This window comes from Pseudonaja textilis, chromosome 17 (assembly GCF_049901715.1).
Source record: "Pseudonaja textilis isolate UNSWEBS1 chromosome 17, rPseTex1.2, whole genome shotgun sequence".
Lineage (NCBI taxonomy): Eukaryota > Metazoa > Chordata > Lepidosauria > Squamata > Elapidae > Pseudonaja > Pseudonaja textilis.
In genome coordinates, this window is record NC_142006.1 from 8,850,459 (window position 1) to 8,867,585 (window position 17,127).

The 17,127-nt window shown below is 45.6% G+C and overlaps 1 protein-coding gene across 2 annotated transcripts in view; it reads left to right on the forward strand.

Moving 5' to 3' along the window:
• The window catches only part of AK8 (adenylate kinase 8), a 44,413-nt gene that overhangs the window by 8,671 nt on the left and 18,615 nt on the right, over nt 1–17,127 (forward strand). The window contains exons 4-10 of one of the 2 annotated variants that reach the window (XM_026712447.2): nt 745–858; nt 4,541–4,609; nt 7,618–7,699; nt 8,300–8,371; nt 9,035–9,235; nt 11,482–11,613; nt 12,977–13,066. In XM_026712447.2, the coding sequence (XP_026568232.1) occupies nt 745–858; nt 4,541–4,609; nt 7,618–7,699; nt 8,300–8,371; nt 9,035–9,235; nt 11,482–11,613; nt 12,977–13,066 (760 nt within the window). The remainder of the gene's footprint in view (nt 1–744; nt 859–4,540; nt 4,610–7,617; nt 7,700–8,299; nt 8,372–9,034; nt 9,236–11,481; nt 11,614–12,976; nt 13,067–17,127) is intronic. The other variant, XM_087914289.1, reaches the window with a different exon arrangement.

Consider the following 17,127-nt stretch of genomic DNA (forward strand, 5'->3'; position numbering starts at 1 on the left):
ATTTCTAATTCCAGGGCTCCGTTTTGAGGCTCTCCTCTCTTCAGACCTTTGGTAATGAACGACCCGGGGCTTCGATTTATTTCTTAATAGCTCTTCCTTGAAAGGGGAAGTTGCCTATGGCTACATCCTCTTGTAATGGCCCCCGTTGGCTCTCTTGCCATTGCACTGACTTCATTGGTTTTTATGTATCTAATTTTATCCAAACCGCATTTAAATTTAATCCCCCTTCAAGCAGCCCTGGGTTAAATAGGTGACAGTCTCGGCTTGAAATATCCACCCAAAGAAAATCCATCCACCATGCTTTTGAACAGACATAATTTTTATTTTTTTCCGGGTGTCATAAAATGTCACCGTCCCAAATTCCCAGCGTGTCAAATTTAAGAGCCGTTTCTCCTGTCTCTTCTTTTTAACCAGCCGTTCTCGTGCATCATTTTGACTTTTTTCCCCCCCCTCTGAGCACGGTGGGGGTCTTTTTCCTGCTAGAAACCCTTTCCAAGCACTGCCCCCCCCCAAAGAAATGGAAAACTCCCGACAACACAGAGGTTTTTTTTTTCTTGGTTTGTTTTTCTTCAAATATTCTTGGCAAAGACACATGGCTTTTCTTTCTTTCTTTCTTTCTTTCTTTCTTTCTTTCTTTCTTTCTTTCTTTCTTTCTTTCTTTCTTTCTTTCTTTCTTTCTTTCTTTCTTTCTTTTTCAACGGCCCCCTTTCCTGTTCGCTTCTCCCACCTTGTATCTCCCTGCAGGCGATGTGGCTGAGTAAACAATTGGTGCTTCCCCGGATTTCCCGAGAGAGTTTGCTAGCCAATGAATGGTCAGCCCTCTCAAGTGAAGTGCGCAACTATTTGGAGAGAAAGCAGGTACGTTTCTCGAAGTGACAAGGCCACCTCTGCGTGTGAGGGGGGAAAAAGAAAGGGTGGCATTTGCTGGGTTTTTCGGCAGGTGTGCGGCGAGGGGTGGGGTCCAATTATCACCGTTCGTTTGCATCCAAGGACGGCTCTCGTGCGCACTTTGGAGTCGGGGACGAGAGGCTCGCGGTGTTAATCTTCCCAGGTAAACCGGACAGGAAACACGACCAGACAAACTAATCTGATTTCATTCTAAAGCTCCGTTGATAGAATCTTGCAAGTCTGAAAGTACAAATCTATTAAAAAAATCCCACCCCACCCTCTTTTACAGCCCAGGAAATTATGGAGGGTTTCTTCTTGGCCCTTCCGTTACGCACCTGTGGCTGTGCGGTCTCTTAAGGCACCAAGCTGGAAAGCAGGAGATTGGGAGTTCAAGTCCTGCCTTAGCCATGCAATGCAACTGGGTGACCTTGGGCCAGTCACCAGGAGACTGGGAGTTCTAGTCCTGCCTTGGGCATGAAAGCCACCTGGGTGACTTTGAGCCAATCACCAGAGACTTGGAGTTCTAGTCCTTCCTTTGTCATGAAATCTGGTTGGATTACTCTGCCCAACCTACCTTACAGAGTTGTTGTTATGGAGAAAATAGGAGGAGGAAGGTCCGTTGGAAATGTTTGTTGCCTTGTTTGTAAAAATAATAAAGGCAGGATACAAATATTTTTTTAAAAAAAACCAAAACCCTTGTTTTTGGCTTCCTGGATATGCAGTTTTCTCGCTCCTTCCATCACTGAACACCCTAAACAATCTTGGGGCCTCTTTTTTAAAATGGATGTCGGATAAAAAAACCAACCCAGACCTCTTTTTTTTGTTCCTGGAGGCCAAAGACGGATTTTCGTTCCATTCAGAATAAAACCTCAATTGGTTTGAAGGACACACACACACACAGAGCCGTGTTTTTGAGCAGAGAAAGGAAAAAAAAATCCCCTTTGGCTTAATTACTCTCATTATTAGCATATTTCAGGCTAATCAGTGGTGCTTTCAAGGATGCCCCGTAGGGTTTCCTTGATTATTACAGGGTAGGACATGAAAGGCAACGAGACCTGGCAAAAATCAGAGATGGCAGGGTGGGGGACAGCGAAGGAAGCTGACATGGCACACTTCAGACCTCTCTCTGGCCCAGCTGGCATCTGTGAAGAGCGGTTTCCCCCTGCACCTCGTGGCCCGTCAAAGGAAACGGAGTCGAATGTCCCAGAAAAATCCAACTTTCAAACCATATGGCGAGTGAGGACAGACTTTGAAGTGGCTCTTGTGGCTCTCTGGGTGCTGTCCAGGGTGCTGAACTCTGGTTTGCTGTCCAGGGTGCTGAACGGCTGAGAAAAAATGCCTTAAGGAAGAAGACGACGGGGCTTATTTTATGGATGGGTGAGATTTTTTTTTTTTTAAATCCCTTGGTGAGTATCTCGAGGAAGGGAACATACACCACGTTGTTTCTTCCTCCTGTTTTGCTCACAACAACCCTGTTAGCTAGACTGGAGGGAGAGAGAAGGAGTGATACGAAGTCAACCGAACGGCCTTTCATGCCTGAAGTGGGACTAGAACTCCCAGTCTCCTGGTGGATTGGCCCAAAGTCACCCCAATGGCTAGAACTCCCAGACTAGAACTTGCCCTTTCTAGCCTGGTGCCATAACCATGAGGCAAAACTGTCTCTAATTTGGGTCGTCTTCTCTGTTTGGAGTGATGTGCCCGTAACTAGGCCAGACAAGTGACCAATGTTTACATAAAGTAGCTCTAAGCTTGATTGTTTCCTGGAGGACATTTCATAACCCAACTTAGTAACATCATCAGCACTAGAAAGAGTGGAGTTTGCAGGGAGGAGAAGAGGAGGAAGGAGGAGCAGGAGAATGGGTACTGTGCGGTCCTTGCTGTTCTCTCACCTTGTTTGTTTCCTTGCACATGTTTCATGACCCAACTAGGTAACACCATCCGTGCCAGGGAGTGTGATTTGCTCTCTGGGTATACATGGTAGCCCTGAGCTTGGTTGTTTTCTTGCAGACGTTGCACTACCCATCTAGGTAACATCATCCATCCCCTGAGTAGAAATACGCTCTTTCCTCTGTCCTGGATCCTTTCGGGTCCATGGTTCCTCCGGAAAGATTTGTCTGGAATATTCTCCTGCCCAAGTTGAGTAGGGGAAGGCCACGTCCCCTGCTGAAGACCGCTAGCCCGAGGCTGGGGACGGGCTCCCTTCCCCCAGCTGTCCCTCCTTCTCTCCCCCAACCATCCCCACCCCCTTGCGTGATTGCTCCTCATCCCACTGGTCAAGCCAGCCGGTCCAGCAAGCCGGGGAGAGGAGGAGAGGAGCTGAGCAGGGAAGGGGGAGGAGGGGAAGGCGGGGGTGGGGACTTAAATTGGATTCCACCAGCTTTTGCTGGCCAGACCCCAGGATCTCTTGAAATGACACATCAAAGCAGGACGGGAGAGACTGTCGGTTTCTGAGAGCAGCATGAAGCACCTTTGTAATGTGACAGCCTCAAAGCTGCCAAGGCATGTCTCCAGCTGCGAGGGGCTGCGGGAAGCCTTTGACGCGCCCGCCCGGTGGGACTCTGACGGCTTCCAAGGAAGGCGCGGAGTTCTTTCTTTCCCTCTTCTCCAGCCCTCGAATGCCTAACGTGCCTGCTTTAGAGCCGGCTTTGAGTCACCGGGGACCCAGGGAAAGGCCTAATTGGGTCATTTAGTCCACCCTTCACCTGTCTGACACGGAGCTGTTCTCCGGGACTCCATCCTGGACAGCTTTACATTCCCGGCACCTTTGAAGAAAAGCGGTTTCTTCTCGTTGGCGGAGAGCGGGGAAAAGTTTCTCAGAGTTATTAAAACACACACCGACCCACCAACTCCTACTTCGGTTTGATGGCTGCTCGCCTAGAGGAAGCACGGCTAGGTGTTTTTTAGGGGTGGACTCTGGGGGTCCTTGATGCTCTCTGAGCTTTTTGCAGACTAGGTGGCATCATCAACGTTAGAAGAGGGCGAGGTTTGTGGGGTGGAGGAACAGAAGAAGAGAAGGATGACAACTTGGTGCTCTTTGAGCATGGGGGTTTTCTTGAAGACGTTTTGTTACCAACTAGGTAATATCATCAGTGCTAGTGGGGTTTGTGCAGCAGAGGAGAATGAGATTCTGGGGTCCCAGGTGCTCTCTGACTTTGGTTCTTTTCTCACAGCCCTTTCATCACCCGACTTGGTAACCTCATCAGTGCTAGAAAGACTGGGGTTTGCTCTCATTTTGTATTCTAGGCTGGGCGGAGCTTGGCCTGTCTGGGGGGGCAGGAGGGTCCTTGGCGGTGTCTTGATTGGCTTTTTATTTTACTTTTTTTTTTTTAATTGAACAAACACACACAAAAAAGAAAAAGACATTTAAAAACAGTGGACGTGGTGCAATCATCCTGACAGACCCAGTTGTCTTACATCGCTAATAGATATAAAGAATAATACGTATTTACATTTCATATACATCGTATATAATATATACATAGACATTAATCATTTTTAATATTTTTTTTATTCTTCCTAGTTTCCCGCCAGTGATAAAAACTTTCCCCATATTTTATAATAATCAAAATTGGCCTATTTCTCAGTTACACTGAGTTTGGCTCTAATTCCCTTGAACTCGCCTGTTCCTTCTCTGTCTTTAACCACGGTTTAGAACGTCCCTGACGGCTTGTGGGCCCAGCTGATTGGGGAACGCCTGAAGCTTGACGATTGCCTCTGCAACGTAGGTACAACCGGTGGCTCGCCCAGGGAGGGCCTGAGATTCGAACCCACATTTGAGGGGCTGCCCCAATAAACGGGGGTGGGTGGGATGAAAGACCCCGAAGGCAGGACGAGAAGCAAGGGATGGAAACCAACCCAGGAGAGAAGCAACCTAGAACTAAGGAGAAACAGGAGGGGATGAGTTTGGACCTTTGTCCAGAAGGGTAGAGGAAGCGGGTCGGACTAGAAGACCTCCAAGGCCCCTTCTTCCAACCCTACGATTGTTCTAGGCGCTAAAACACAAAACCCCCTTCCAAGCTCAGCTCTGTCACACCCAGGGGGATATATAGATTTTCAGAAGGACCCTGAAAATCCAGGCGGGGTGGCGTTCCTTTTGCGGGATCCGTTCTGCAAATCGGGGAATCGTCTCCGCAGATCCCGAGATTCACGTGCCCTCATGGCCAGCGAAGGCGCCCCACGTTCGGTTCCCACCCCAAGGGGAAGGAAAAGCAAAAGAGCTTTAAAAGGGGGAAGCAGACCTTGCAGAGATGGTAGGTTTCCCCGTCCCTTCAAAACCTCCGGCCAGATTTATGGCGGGAGACTTCGAAGGCAGCTCTGTGTGTGTGTGTGTGTGTGTGTATCACACCGGAAGATAAAAAAACAAATGCCAAAAAATTGTGTGAAGTGAGCCTGCCGGCTACTCTTCCTTTCTGCTTTTTTGCTTTTTATTTCTCCTCCTGGTGCCATTCGGCCAGCCTTAATTGCCCCGGCTTTCTGTCCCACCTCTTGCCGTTGTGTTGGCTTTCGTGCCACCGCCCGTTGCGTTGGACACGCTGGGGTTTAACGCTGTCGCTTGGAACCTCCAAGGGACCCCCTTTGTATTGATTGATGGGGCTGCCAAGTACCCCCAGAGGGCTGGTTCCCCTAATGCAAATGCCGCTAGAAGCGCCAGCGATCACAACCGTGTGTCTGTGTGTGTGTCTTGAAGCGCAAGGGCCACGGGCATTAAGTCCTGCAGCTGGCAGCTCGCAGGCCAAACGTTTCCGGCATCTTTGCGCATTACGGTTCGTCAGGTGGCTTTACCTCCTCCGCGGCTCAGCCAAATAAATGTATAGGCATCAAGAAAAATTCTGCCTTAGCCGGAAGCTCCAACTTGGTTTTGAAATAGCTGTCAGAAGGATAGAATAGAATAGAATAGAATAGAATAGAATAGAATAGAATAGAATAGAATAGAATAGAATGTAGAGTAGAGTAGAGTAGAGTAGAGTAGAGTAGAGTAGAGTAGAATAGAATAGAACAGAACAGAACAGAACAGAACAGAACAGAACAGAACAGAACAGAATAGAATAGAATAGAATAGAATAGAATAGAATAGAATAGAATAATTCTTTATTGGCCAAGTGTGATTGGGCACACAAGGAATTTGTCTTGGTGCAAATGCTCTCAGTGTACATAAAAGAAAAGATTCATTCATCAAGAGTCCAGAATCATCAGGTCCAACACTTAATGATGGTCCTAGGGTACAATAAGCAATCAAATCATACTAGGAAACAATAAAAATCATTAGGATACAAGCAACAAGGTTACAGTCATGTGGCCATATGTGGGAGGAGAATGCTTGGCAACCGTTGGCTCATACATACGACTGTTGCCAATGTCCCGGGGATCGCATCGTCTCCTTTTTGCAACCTTCTGAGAAGCCAAAGCTTGCGGCAGGAGGAAAAGCCGGATTCACTTCAGAATCGCCTTACCGGCATGGCGACCGCAGGGATGCTGGTGGCAAGAAGGAGGGGGCAAAACCCGCTTAACAACCAAGGCCACGGGCTTGTGGTCGTAAGCCGAGGACAACCTGTAGAAGGGTCCTCCAGCCCCACAGCTTCCTCCCGATCGGAAGGGCTTATTAATGAGTCTTTAAAGGTGGGAGCCGTGGTCAATATATAATCAATATATAACTCGTTCCACACCCTGCAGTTCCATCTCTCTTCCTACCCCCTCCCTCCCTCCTCCTCCTCCTCCTCCTCCTCTCCTCCCTCCCCTCCCCTCTCCAACATCTGTTGGAAGTGGCCCCTCCTGTGATCCCACATCTGCTCGCAGCTGTTTCAGACCTCCGGCTCTGCGCCAGGCAGCCCCCCCACCCCGTGGGGAGGCAGCGGGTGGGGGGGGAGGCAGGAATGCCCTGAGCATCCAGGCCCTTTTGATGTGGGATAAAACAGAAGCCGGCCGCTGGGGGGGGGGGCGGGGGGGGCTGGAGGGGGTGGGGAGGTTCGGCCGAGGGAGCCCAGCGGAATATCAATAAACCACCTTGGCGGTGGATGTTTGACTGAAGTGTCGAGCCGGTGGATAATGTAGTCTAATTAGGGCTAGGCCGGGCTCTCGGCACGGAGGAACCTTGGCGGGGTAGGAGAGGGAGAGAGTGACCCATATATCTGTCCTTAGAGGGGCTGATTTATAATGCATTAGCCCTGCACTTTGAAATGGGCTTAATTATAGACAACTTGTTTGTCAATCTACCTTCTATTCCCTCCACGCCTTCCTTCCTTCCTTCCTTCCCTTCCTCTTTCCCACTTATCTTCCTTCCATCCCTCCTGTCTTCTCATTGTCTGTCTGTGTCTCTCTCTGTATCTATGTTTCTATCTATCTATCTATCTATCTATCTATCTATCTATCTATCTATCTATCTCTATCCTATCCTATCCTATCCTATCCTATCTTATCTTATCTTATTTTATCTTATCTTATCTTATCTGTGTCTACCATCCTAAACTCCCTCTTATCTATATCATCCATCCATCCTTCCATTCATCCTTCCTTCCATCCATCCATCCATCCATCCATCCATATTTCTGTGTCCATCCACCCATCCTTCTCTCTCCTCTATCATCTCTCTCTGTGTAATTATCATCTATCATCTATCCTATCTATTTTAAAACTATCTACTCAAATTCACTGTCCCTCTGTTGTGTTTTGCGTCCGTTGTTCTGCGGGCGCTCTTTAGCGTGAGGGATTAATTTTGCACATCTTATCCTTCAGGGTTGGATTCTGGAAGGAATTCCTGACAGCCGAGACTTCGCCAGGTCCTTACAAGTGCACGGTATCATTCCTAGACATGTCGGTATGGACTTCGCCTTCTCAAATTCTCTTGGAATGCTTCCCAGTTCATATCCAATAACATTTGAACTGTGGCTGCCGTAAATGTGCTTGCCACTACAGGTAATCCTCGGCTTATGACGGCCATCAAGCCCAAAAGTTCCTTGTTCCTGAGCCAGTCAGATGCTGACTGAGCTTTGACCTGTTTTTCGTATCTTTCTTGCCACTGTGCTTGAGAGAATCACTCCCGTGGTTCAGTTTGCAACACGGTCTTTAACCGAATCTGGCTTCCCTTTCTCGTCGGAAGGTTGCAAAAGGGGTACCACGTGACCCCAGGGACGCTGCGACCATCGTAAATATGAGTTGGGTTTTGCTCACGTGCTCATGGAGATGCTACAAAGGCCGTAAGTCTGAAACACGGCCGTCGGTTCCTTCTTTCAGTGCTATCGTACCTTCAAATGAGCTGTTGTAAGCCGAGGACTGCCTTTACCAGACCCAGGAGAAACCTCAATGTTGATTGGATCTGAAAGCACGTGGGGAAAGGGGGGGGGAACAGTACCCCCAATTTTCAGTCCTGCATCGGAAACGCTTTCCTAAATTATTTGGCTTTTTCCCCCCCCACCAGTGGTGCTCTATGCTCCCGACATCGTCCTGATTGAGCGGAATTTGGGAAAGCGAGTGGATGAAATCACCGGAGGTACACCTTGATTTTTTCCCCACTGTTGATGTTGGTTGGGAAAGTGACAACGTCAAAAGAAAATATTTGGGGTAGGGGAGGCAAAGCGTCCCCGTTTGACCTTGGAAAGGATCCCGCTTCCGCCTGGTCCTGTCACGTGTTTGGAGAATAGTGTCACGCGCCTGTTGCAGTCTGATTCCAAGGGGGAGATCGAGCAGCTGACGGGGAGTGGGAGTGTGGCTCTGGTGGCTGTGGAGGAAACTGGGGAAGGGCACAGTCCGGCTGGGCATTCAGAGGAAGACCCAGGGCCATCCCCTCTTCATCCTTTGCACGCAGCGAGGAACGGAGAAGGGAGCAACATGGGTTACGGGGGAGAAAAAGGCCCTGATTCCCTTCATTAGCTGCAGCTGGGAAAACAAGATATAAAGGACATTTGCACAGGGCTCCTTGCTGGAAGCAAAGCGTGCATTTTCTTGGTCGAGGCTTATCTGGGTTTTGGCGTCCTCCCAACTTGTGGGTGCTACGTTATCCTCTTTCCTAGAAGAGCAAATACAAAGAAACATCCCCGTTGTTATATTTCTCCGGTGTTCCAAATATTCTCCAAGAATAAGATTGCAAGTCTGCAAGTTAAATATTGTTTCAGGATTTAAGCCGAGTCCATCTCACGCGTGGTCTTTATCCCAGAGGTGTATCATACGACTTTCGACTGGCCCACCGACGACAACATCCGCTGGCGTCTGAAGGCACCTAAGGGCATCTCTGAAAAGGAGACGGCTCAGAGGCTGCTGGAATATCATCGAAACTTCCCAGGGATAGTCCAGTCCTTCGGGAAGTCCCTCAAGTTGATCAACGCAGACCAGCCCTGTGCAGACGCGTTCTGGCAAGGTGGGAAGAGGTTGTACGTGTGAATCGTCCTTGGGATGGAGTGGCATCAACCAGTAGATGAGCGTGTCTCACCCTTGGCCACTTGAAGGTGGGTGGGCTTCGGCTCCCCAAATTAACGGAATAGCAGAGTTGGAAGGCACCTTGGCACTCTGTTAACGCAGCCTGGGATTGCATTGGCAGTTTTGGCTGCTGCAGCACACGGCTGGCTCGTATGGAAGCGACCGCCCGCTAGGATTCCCAAGATCCCTCTCGCCCTTACTGACCATCGAGCCGGCGTTCCCCAGACCACCTGCTTTCTGGGAATTGAAATCCACCCAGCTTCAAGTTGCCAAGGTCGACAAATACTGCCACAGACCCAAATCCTAAGAGGCAGAGAGCATCATGGCATCCCCTCAAGGAAGGAACACCGTCTCATTCGGTTTGGTCTGTTGCCTGAGGTTTGAACGTGGCTTTTTCAGTAGGAAAACAGGAGAAATCTCTTGCTCCAAAGTCAGCCTTTTAAAATAATAATAATAATAATAATAATAATAATAATAATAATAATTGCTCCACTGCCAACCGTCTGCCGCTGATAGCCTCTTCATCCAACTTCACTCCATGTTTAATGCGTTTGGCAAAAGGCCTCTCGCTAATTTCAAGGCCTCTGTTTTTTTTTTTTTTTAAGGAAAACAAAGCCAGCCGAAGTTTACATTTGAAGTTTACAAATTAATTACTTCTAAATTACTTAATTAAATTTAAAAGTTCACATCATCGTTCATAAACAATTCATGCCTCGGATTGCAAATGCATGCGCACAGCCTGAATATTAATTATCGTTAATTAATAATGCAGTGAGAGAAATTGAAAAGTGGAATGATAAAAAATAAACAAACCTCCCTCCCTCTCTCTCTCTCTCTCTCTCTTTTTTTTTTCCAGCGAAGGCATCTACTTTCTTTCCTTTTTTTTAAAAGAATAATTAGAAGTGGAGTCTAGGGGATCATTACTTCTAATTAACTTGGTTATTTATTGCAAATTAAGCATCATTTGTAAGCAGGCTGGTTAGCCTGAAATCTTTGTATCTTGGATATGCCGGCTCGGGAAGAAGAGACATAAACTGGGATTGCTTAGCTGATGTTTGCTCGCAGTTCAACTTGTGCTCTTAAACTGGGAGCAACTTGGAATCAGGGTTTGGACTGTATCTGTAAATTTGAAAAACTTCAGCAAGTTTCTTTCGCCAGCAAGGGAGGCAGTGTGTGAAATAGAGAATTGGGAACCTCTGGAGAGATAATTTCTGTAGTGGGATAAGGAACAGATTCCTGATATGTATTAAATGTGCATTACCAGAAATCTACTCCCAGATAAGCAGAGATGAAGTCCAATATTAGTATATTAGACCAACAATGAAGCAGTAAACAATATTCCAGGGAAGGAACTACCAATCCAGACAAACAAGCTAACGGCAAACAACAAGAAGCCGCTAATCAAAAAATGACCAGGAACACTTCCACCAACACTGATAGGGCAAACCACTGCTCCTTGGCAGGTCCTTGGGTAGGGTATTGTTTTCTTCTTGATTGTTTGTCTGGTGTTAATACCTGCTTATCTATATATAAACAAGAGAACAAACTCCACTCCCTTCTAGCCCTGATGATGGGCCCTACTTGGGTCATGAAATATCTGTAAGGAAACAACCAAGCTCAGAGAAGACCCAGGGCCCCATAGTTGTCATCGTCTCCTCCTCCTCCTCCTCCTCCCAAACCCCATTCCCTTCTAGCACTGATGACGTTATATAGTTGGGTCATGAAATGCCAGCAAGAAAAGAACCAAGCTCAGAGACCTGCAAGGACCCCACAGTCATTATCTCCATCACCACCTCCTCCTCCTCCTCCTCCTCCCTCCTACAAACTGCACTCCCTTCTGGCACTGATGACACTATACCTAGTTGGGTGATGAAATATCAGCGCTGTATGACGGTTACAAAATGGGACCCAGCAGAAATGAAAGGACAATTTGCAGCTCCGTTTATGCCACTCTTAAGAATGAGTAACAGGAATAGCTTTGTGGCCAGGTTCTCTCTAGTCATGAGGGAGCCAAACTCCATCCCTGTGTTCATAACTGGGAAACTCTTTGCCCCAATGTCCTTGTCAGTATCACTTTCTGCCTCTTTCTTTCTTTCTTTCTTTCTTTCTTTCTTTCTTTCTTTCTTTCTTTCTTTCTTTCTTTCTTTCTTTCTTTCTTTCTTTCTTCCATTGTTTTTTTCTTAATAGTTCTGTCACACGTGAGACAGCCGCCTCATACAGACAGTCCCTTCTCAGCCCGGATTCTTCTGTGTGGACCTCCAGGTTCCGGAAAAAGTTTGCAGGCGGCCTTGCTAGCTCAGAAATACGGGCTCATCAACGGTTTGTGTTCCATAAATATTCTTCTTTGTGTTTCCTTTGTGCAGTCTTTTCCCCTGTTGGGGGCAGTCCTCGGTTTATGACCACAGTTTCCATTCCTAAGCAAGACTTTTGTTAAGGGAGGTGCAAGCTGCCCTGGGGAATCTTGGGAGCGGACGTCCGCACATCTTAAAAGTTGCGCCAGGTTTGAGAAAGAGTTACTCTAGAGTAGAGGTCTTCAGACTTGGCAAGTTTAAGACTTGTGGACTTCAACTCCCAGAATTCCCGAGCTAACCTGACTGGAGGTGGAATTCTGGGAGTTGGAAGCCCACAAGGCTTAAAGCTGTCAAGTTTGAAGACCCCTGAATTAGGCCATTCGGGACAAAATGGCTGCCCAGCCTCTCCTTGAAAACCTGCAGGGATGGAGCCCCTTGATATTTCGTTGGAGAACCGTCAAGCGTTCTTCTGGCTAGAAGTTTGACTTGCAAATAAAATCCCCCAGGAAGTCAATAATTTACCTCTTCTACCCCAGAAATTATACGGAGGGATTTGTAAACTCCCTAAAGTCAAACTGAGGTGATTTCACCCTACCGTGGGCTGTTCAAATGTGAAAAACAAAGATTGGAGAAGACAACTAAAGCAGCATCCCAGGAGTTTTGAGTGCTTGGGAGAACTTTCCCTCCAACAAACCTCAGATCTTCTTCTCAACAAGTTCCTTCAGCAATTATAAGTTTATGACCTGGGAGAACCGATCACCTCACTCCTGCCTGTTTCTTATTTTGATTAGTATCTTTCTCTCTCGAACTTACAAAATGAAATGAAAAAAAAAGCAGAAAGACAGAGAGAGAGAGAGAGAGAGAGAGAGAAAGGAACCTGATGGAAAACTATTTGAAACCCCAGGGGTTTTTTAAATATATTATTCAGTGTCCTTTTTTTTCCATCTAGCTTTTCTTTTTTCTTTTTTTGGTCATTCTGCTCTCCCCTCCATCTTCTCCGTTTGAGTTCCTCTTTCTCTTTCTTCCTCCCTCCCTTCCTGTCTTACTTTTTCTTTTCTTTTCCCCCCTTTTTAAAAAATTGTTTCTCCTTCTTCTCAGCTGAGCTTCCCTTTCTCTTCCTTCCATCTTTCCTCTCTCCCTCTTTCTTGTTCTTCTGTTCGTTCCCCTTTTGAAAAATCAATCTTATCTGTTTCTCCGTTTTCTCCACTGAGCTCCCCTTTCCTTCCTTCCTCCCTCCCATGCCTATCTCTTCTTCCATCCTTACCTCTTCTTCCTTTCTTCCTCCCTCCCTCCCTCCCTTCCTGCCTCCCTTTTCTTTCTTTTCTTTTTTTTTTCCTCCCTCCTTTTTCTAAAAATTAACCTTGCCTTTTTCCGTATCTCCTTTCTCTCAGTTTGCTGCGAGGAAATGCTTAAGGAAGCCGCTACTGGCGACACCAAACTGGGGAAGTTCATTAAACCGTACCTGGATGGAGGATGGCCAGGTAGGGAGAAGGGTGACAGATTTGTGGAAGTGCGTATCCCGCAGCTTTTTGGGAGAGGACGAAAGAAAATGGAATTGCCATGGTTGTTCCTGGGGACAGGCCCCCCATAAGACGAATCCAATTAATAATAGAGAGTCCACGATCATTTTTCTTTATGAATTCTGAGCTTAATTCTCCAAGTGGGGTGTTTTATTTATTTTTCTTACTAATGGGAAATATTTCTACAAATAACTCTTTATTTTCCCCCAAACAACATCCCTGTAAGGTGTGTTGGGCTGAGAGAGAAGGATTACTAGCCCAAGTCATCCATCTGAAGGTCGCCTAGCTGGCTTTCGTGCCTAAGGCAGGACTGGAACTCACCACCTCCTGGGGAATTATCCCAAAGCCACCCACCCAGCTTTAAGGTGGACTAGAATTCTCTGTCTCCCTTGGACTGGTCCAGAATCACCTAACTGGCTTGCATGCCTAAGGTTGGACTAGAACTCACCACCTCCTGCGGATTATCCCAGGAGGGATAATCTACCGTTTGGGACCTACAAGGGAGACTTGGGGTCATCTAACAGATAACAGGTAATCAGAGTTGGATTGCTTTGCTTCACCCTCAACATCTACCCCTGCTGGAAGAAAATACACACATGGCTGGAAAATACGATGAGACAACAAACAGACCTGAAACCTGAGACATTTTTGTTGGGCATGATTCCATATACATATATATTATATATATATATGACGATGATATTTGTATATTAACATCTTGGACACCTAGAGAGCACACTGCTCAACAAAGAAAGGAAATGTACTAAAAAATATTCCCTTCCCCCCCAAAAAAGTCTACCCCTACCTCAATCTCTAAAAAGTCTCTAACTGAGAGCAAATCTTTTTATTCCCCTCCCCCGCGGCTACATTTTGTGAGTGTGTGTGTGTGTTTGTGTATGTATACTTGTGTGTATATGTATGTATGTATGTATGTATATATATGTGTGTGTCTGTGTGTGTATGTACACACACACACACACACACACACACATACCTATTTGAGAAGACATAGCTTACCCAGCCTCTCTGTGAGTTGAAAGGCTAGGTAAATTTCTCTGTCGGAGAGGAAAGCTTGGGTTTTATTTCTTCTTTATTTGATGAAAAAAAAAAAAGAAAGAAAGAAAGAAAATAAAATCACACGCTGCCTCAACATCCTAAGAAATCCTCGGGGACTTTTGCTGGGAGTTTTCTTCCCCCCCCCGCCCCCCCACTGCCTCCGCTGGTCCTCCTCCTCCGTGTGTTTGTAGTAGCGCGTGGCTACTTGGTAAATAATTTACAAGTTGATTAATAAACTCACAAGGGTATAATTAGGTGAAGGAGAGAAAGAGAAAGAAAGAGAGACGGCGGAGGCTTTGGTAAGGGGCAGAGGGCTTAGGGGAGCTCCTGGCTCTCGTCTCTCCCCCATCTCTCTCTCTCTCTCTCTCTCTTTTTTCCTCTTTCTTTTTTTCATGAAACTTTCTAGGGTGCTGGCGTTTGATGATAACTTGGGAAGAGCTCAGCGCGCCTTCCCTTTTGATGTGGAAATAGGACAGTTTGAATCCGTCGAGTTTAATTTTTCACAAGCTGTAAGGGCTGGATAGTCGTACTTCCTCAGTGTGTCTGTGTGTGTGTGTGTGTGTGTGTGTGAGAGAGAGAGAGAGAGAGAGATGGTAGACTAGAGGGAAAAATCCTGTTCTCTCTTCCTCCCTCCCTCCCTCCGTTTCTCTCTCTCTTTAAAATATTCACTCACCCAAACAGCCCTATGCAGAATCCAAAATCAGAGCAAATAAACAAATTGGCGTTTCTTTTTATTTTCCCAAGTTCTCTTTACCTGCGTATTGAGGTCCTTCTGCCCTGAAAGTTGGGTTGGGGGTCTCCAGCAAACGGGGGGGAATTGGCAGGCAATTTATTTGGGGCTCTTTAAAAAAAAACCAGCCCATTTTATGAACGCGTTTTCAAGAGGGGCCTTTGGCTTCCCTCTTGAGGATAGTTTTGAAATATCGCTTGGGATGCATGGCAGCTTCCAAGCACTGCATCAAAACTTTTAACAATTTTTTTCTTTCTTTCTCTCTCTCTCTCTCTCTCTCTCTCTCTCTCTCGTGGGAATTGTTAAGGAGAAACAGCCAAAGTGTTTTTCCTTCTGGAGGTAAAATTTGGTAGTCGGGAGAATGTTTATATTTCTATAGGCTATTCTGGATCTTTTTTCTAGTTTTTTTGTTTACATTGATACTGTACATTAGGTAGGTAGGTAGGATTAGATAGATGAGATATAAGATAGATAGATAGATAGATAGATAGATAGATAGATAGATAGATGAGAGATAGATGAGATATAGATAAATACTGTAGATGGATAGAAAGATAGAAAGATGATAGATGATAGATAGATACTTTAGATAGATAGATAGATAGATAGATAGATAGATAGATAGATAGATAGATAGATAGATAGATGAGGGATAGGTAGATTACTGTATTACTAATAGATAGAAAGAAAGATGACAGATAGATAGATAGATAGATGATAGATAGGTAGGTAGGTGGGTAGATAGATAGATAACCTTTATTGTCATTTTTTACTATGGGGACACTGACACACATTAAAGATGAAATTCTGTTGCCTGATCTCAAAAGTGTATGCAAACACATATACACATTATGTGTGTGTGTGTGTGTGTGTGTGTGTGTGTGTGTGTGTGTGTGTGTGTGTATGGCATTCAGCTTTGCTCGGGTATTTTCCCACATCATTATAGTTGTGCTTTTAAAGTTGCAGCAACGTTTTGGCACTATACAGAAGCCTGATGATGGCAGATGAGATTCTGCCGAAACGTTGCTGCAACTTTAAAAGCACAACTATAATGACGTGGGAAAATACCTGAACAAAGCTGAATACCATACATGTAAGTACCCACGAAAACTTAAGAAAACATATATATGTGTGTGTATGTGTATACATATATGTACACACACACATATACACACGTGTGTATGTGTGTATATATTTTATCCTGTCCTATCCTATCCCATATTCTATCCTATCCCATATTCTATTCTATTCTATTCTATTCTATTCTATTCTATTCTATTCTATTCTATTCCTATACCTATACCTATACCTATTACTATTACTATTCTATTCCCTATTCTATTCTATTCTATTCTATTCTATTCTATTCTATTCTATTCTATTCTATTCTATTCTATTCCTATACCTATACCTATACCTATACCTATACCTATTACTATTCTATTCTCTATTCTATTCTATTCTATTCTATTCTATTCTATTCTATTCTATTCTATTCTATTCTATTCTTATTCTTACTCTTATTCCATTCCATTCCTTATTCTATTCTAATTCTATTCTATATTCTATTCTATTCTATTTTATTCTACTCCATATTCTATTCTACTCTAATCTATTCTATAATTCTACCTTCCACCTTTCGCCTTATCTTGTAGGAAGTTTGTACCGCCATGAGGTGGCACTAGATAATCGATAAAAGCTGCTCCGCCAAGCCAGTTCTCCCTTCATGGCTGATGTCGCGTTCATCACAGGCAATGCGCTAAGCAGAGCCGCAGTTGGCTGGATTCAAAAGCCTGGAAAAACAGCAGCGGCGTCAAGAAAATAACGATGGCCTTCGATATCTCCTGTGCTTGTTATTATGTTGACCGCAGTTTGAAAGGGTTCTGAACTTCGGTTTCCAACGGAGACCGCCATTTGCATGCAGCCCCTGTCAAGCGGTCTTCCAGACGAGGGGAGGTTTCAGAAGCGCTCTTCAAAGCTGGCATCTTCCAGAAGCCTCGGCTCAAGGAAAGCAAGAAATGAAGAGAAAGACTCCCATGGAGAGATCAAAAGAAGAAGAAAAAAATGGCAGGAGAGGGAAAAAAAGAATATCCGTTTGGAAAAAGCACAAAGGAGTAGGACTCTTGTAGTAGGTAGGCTTGGGGCAAACTCAACCTTTTCGTTGAGGGTGGAAGGAAGCTCCCCAAGAAGGTTTATCTCTGTGGAAGGATCGGAAAAGGCCGTTCCCTTGAGACCG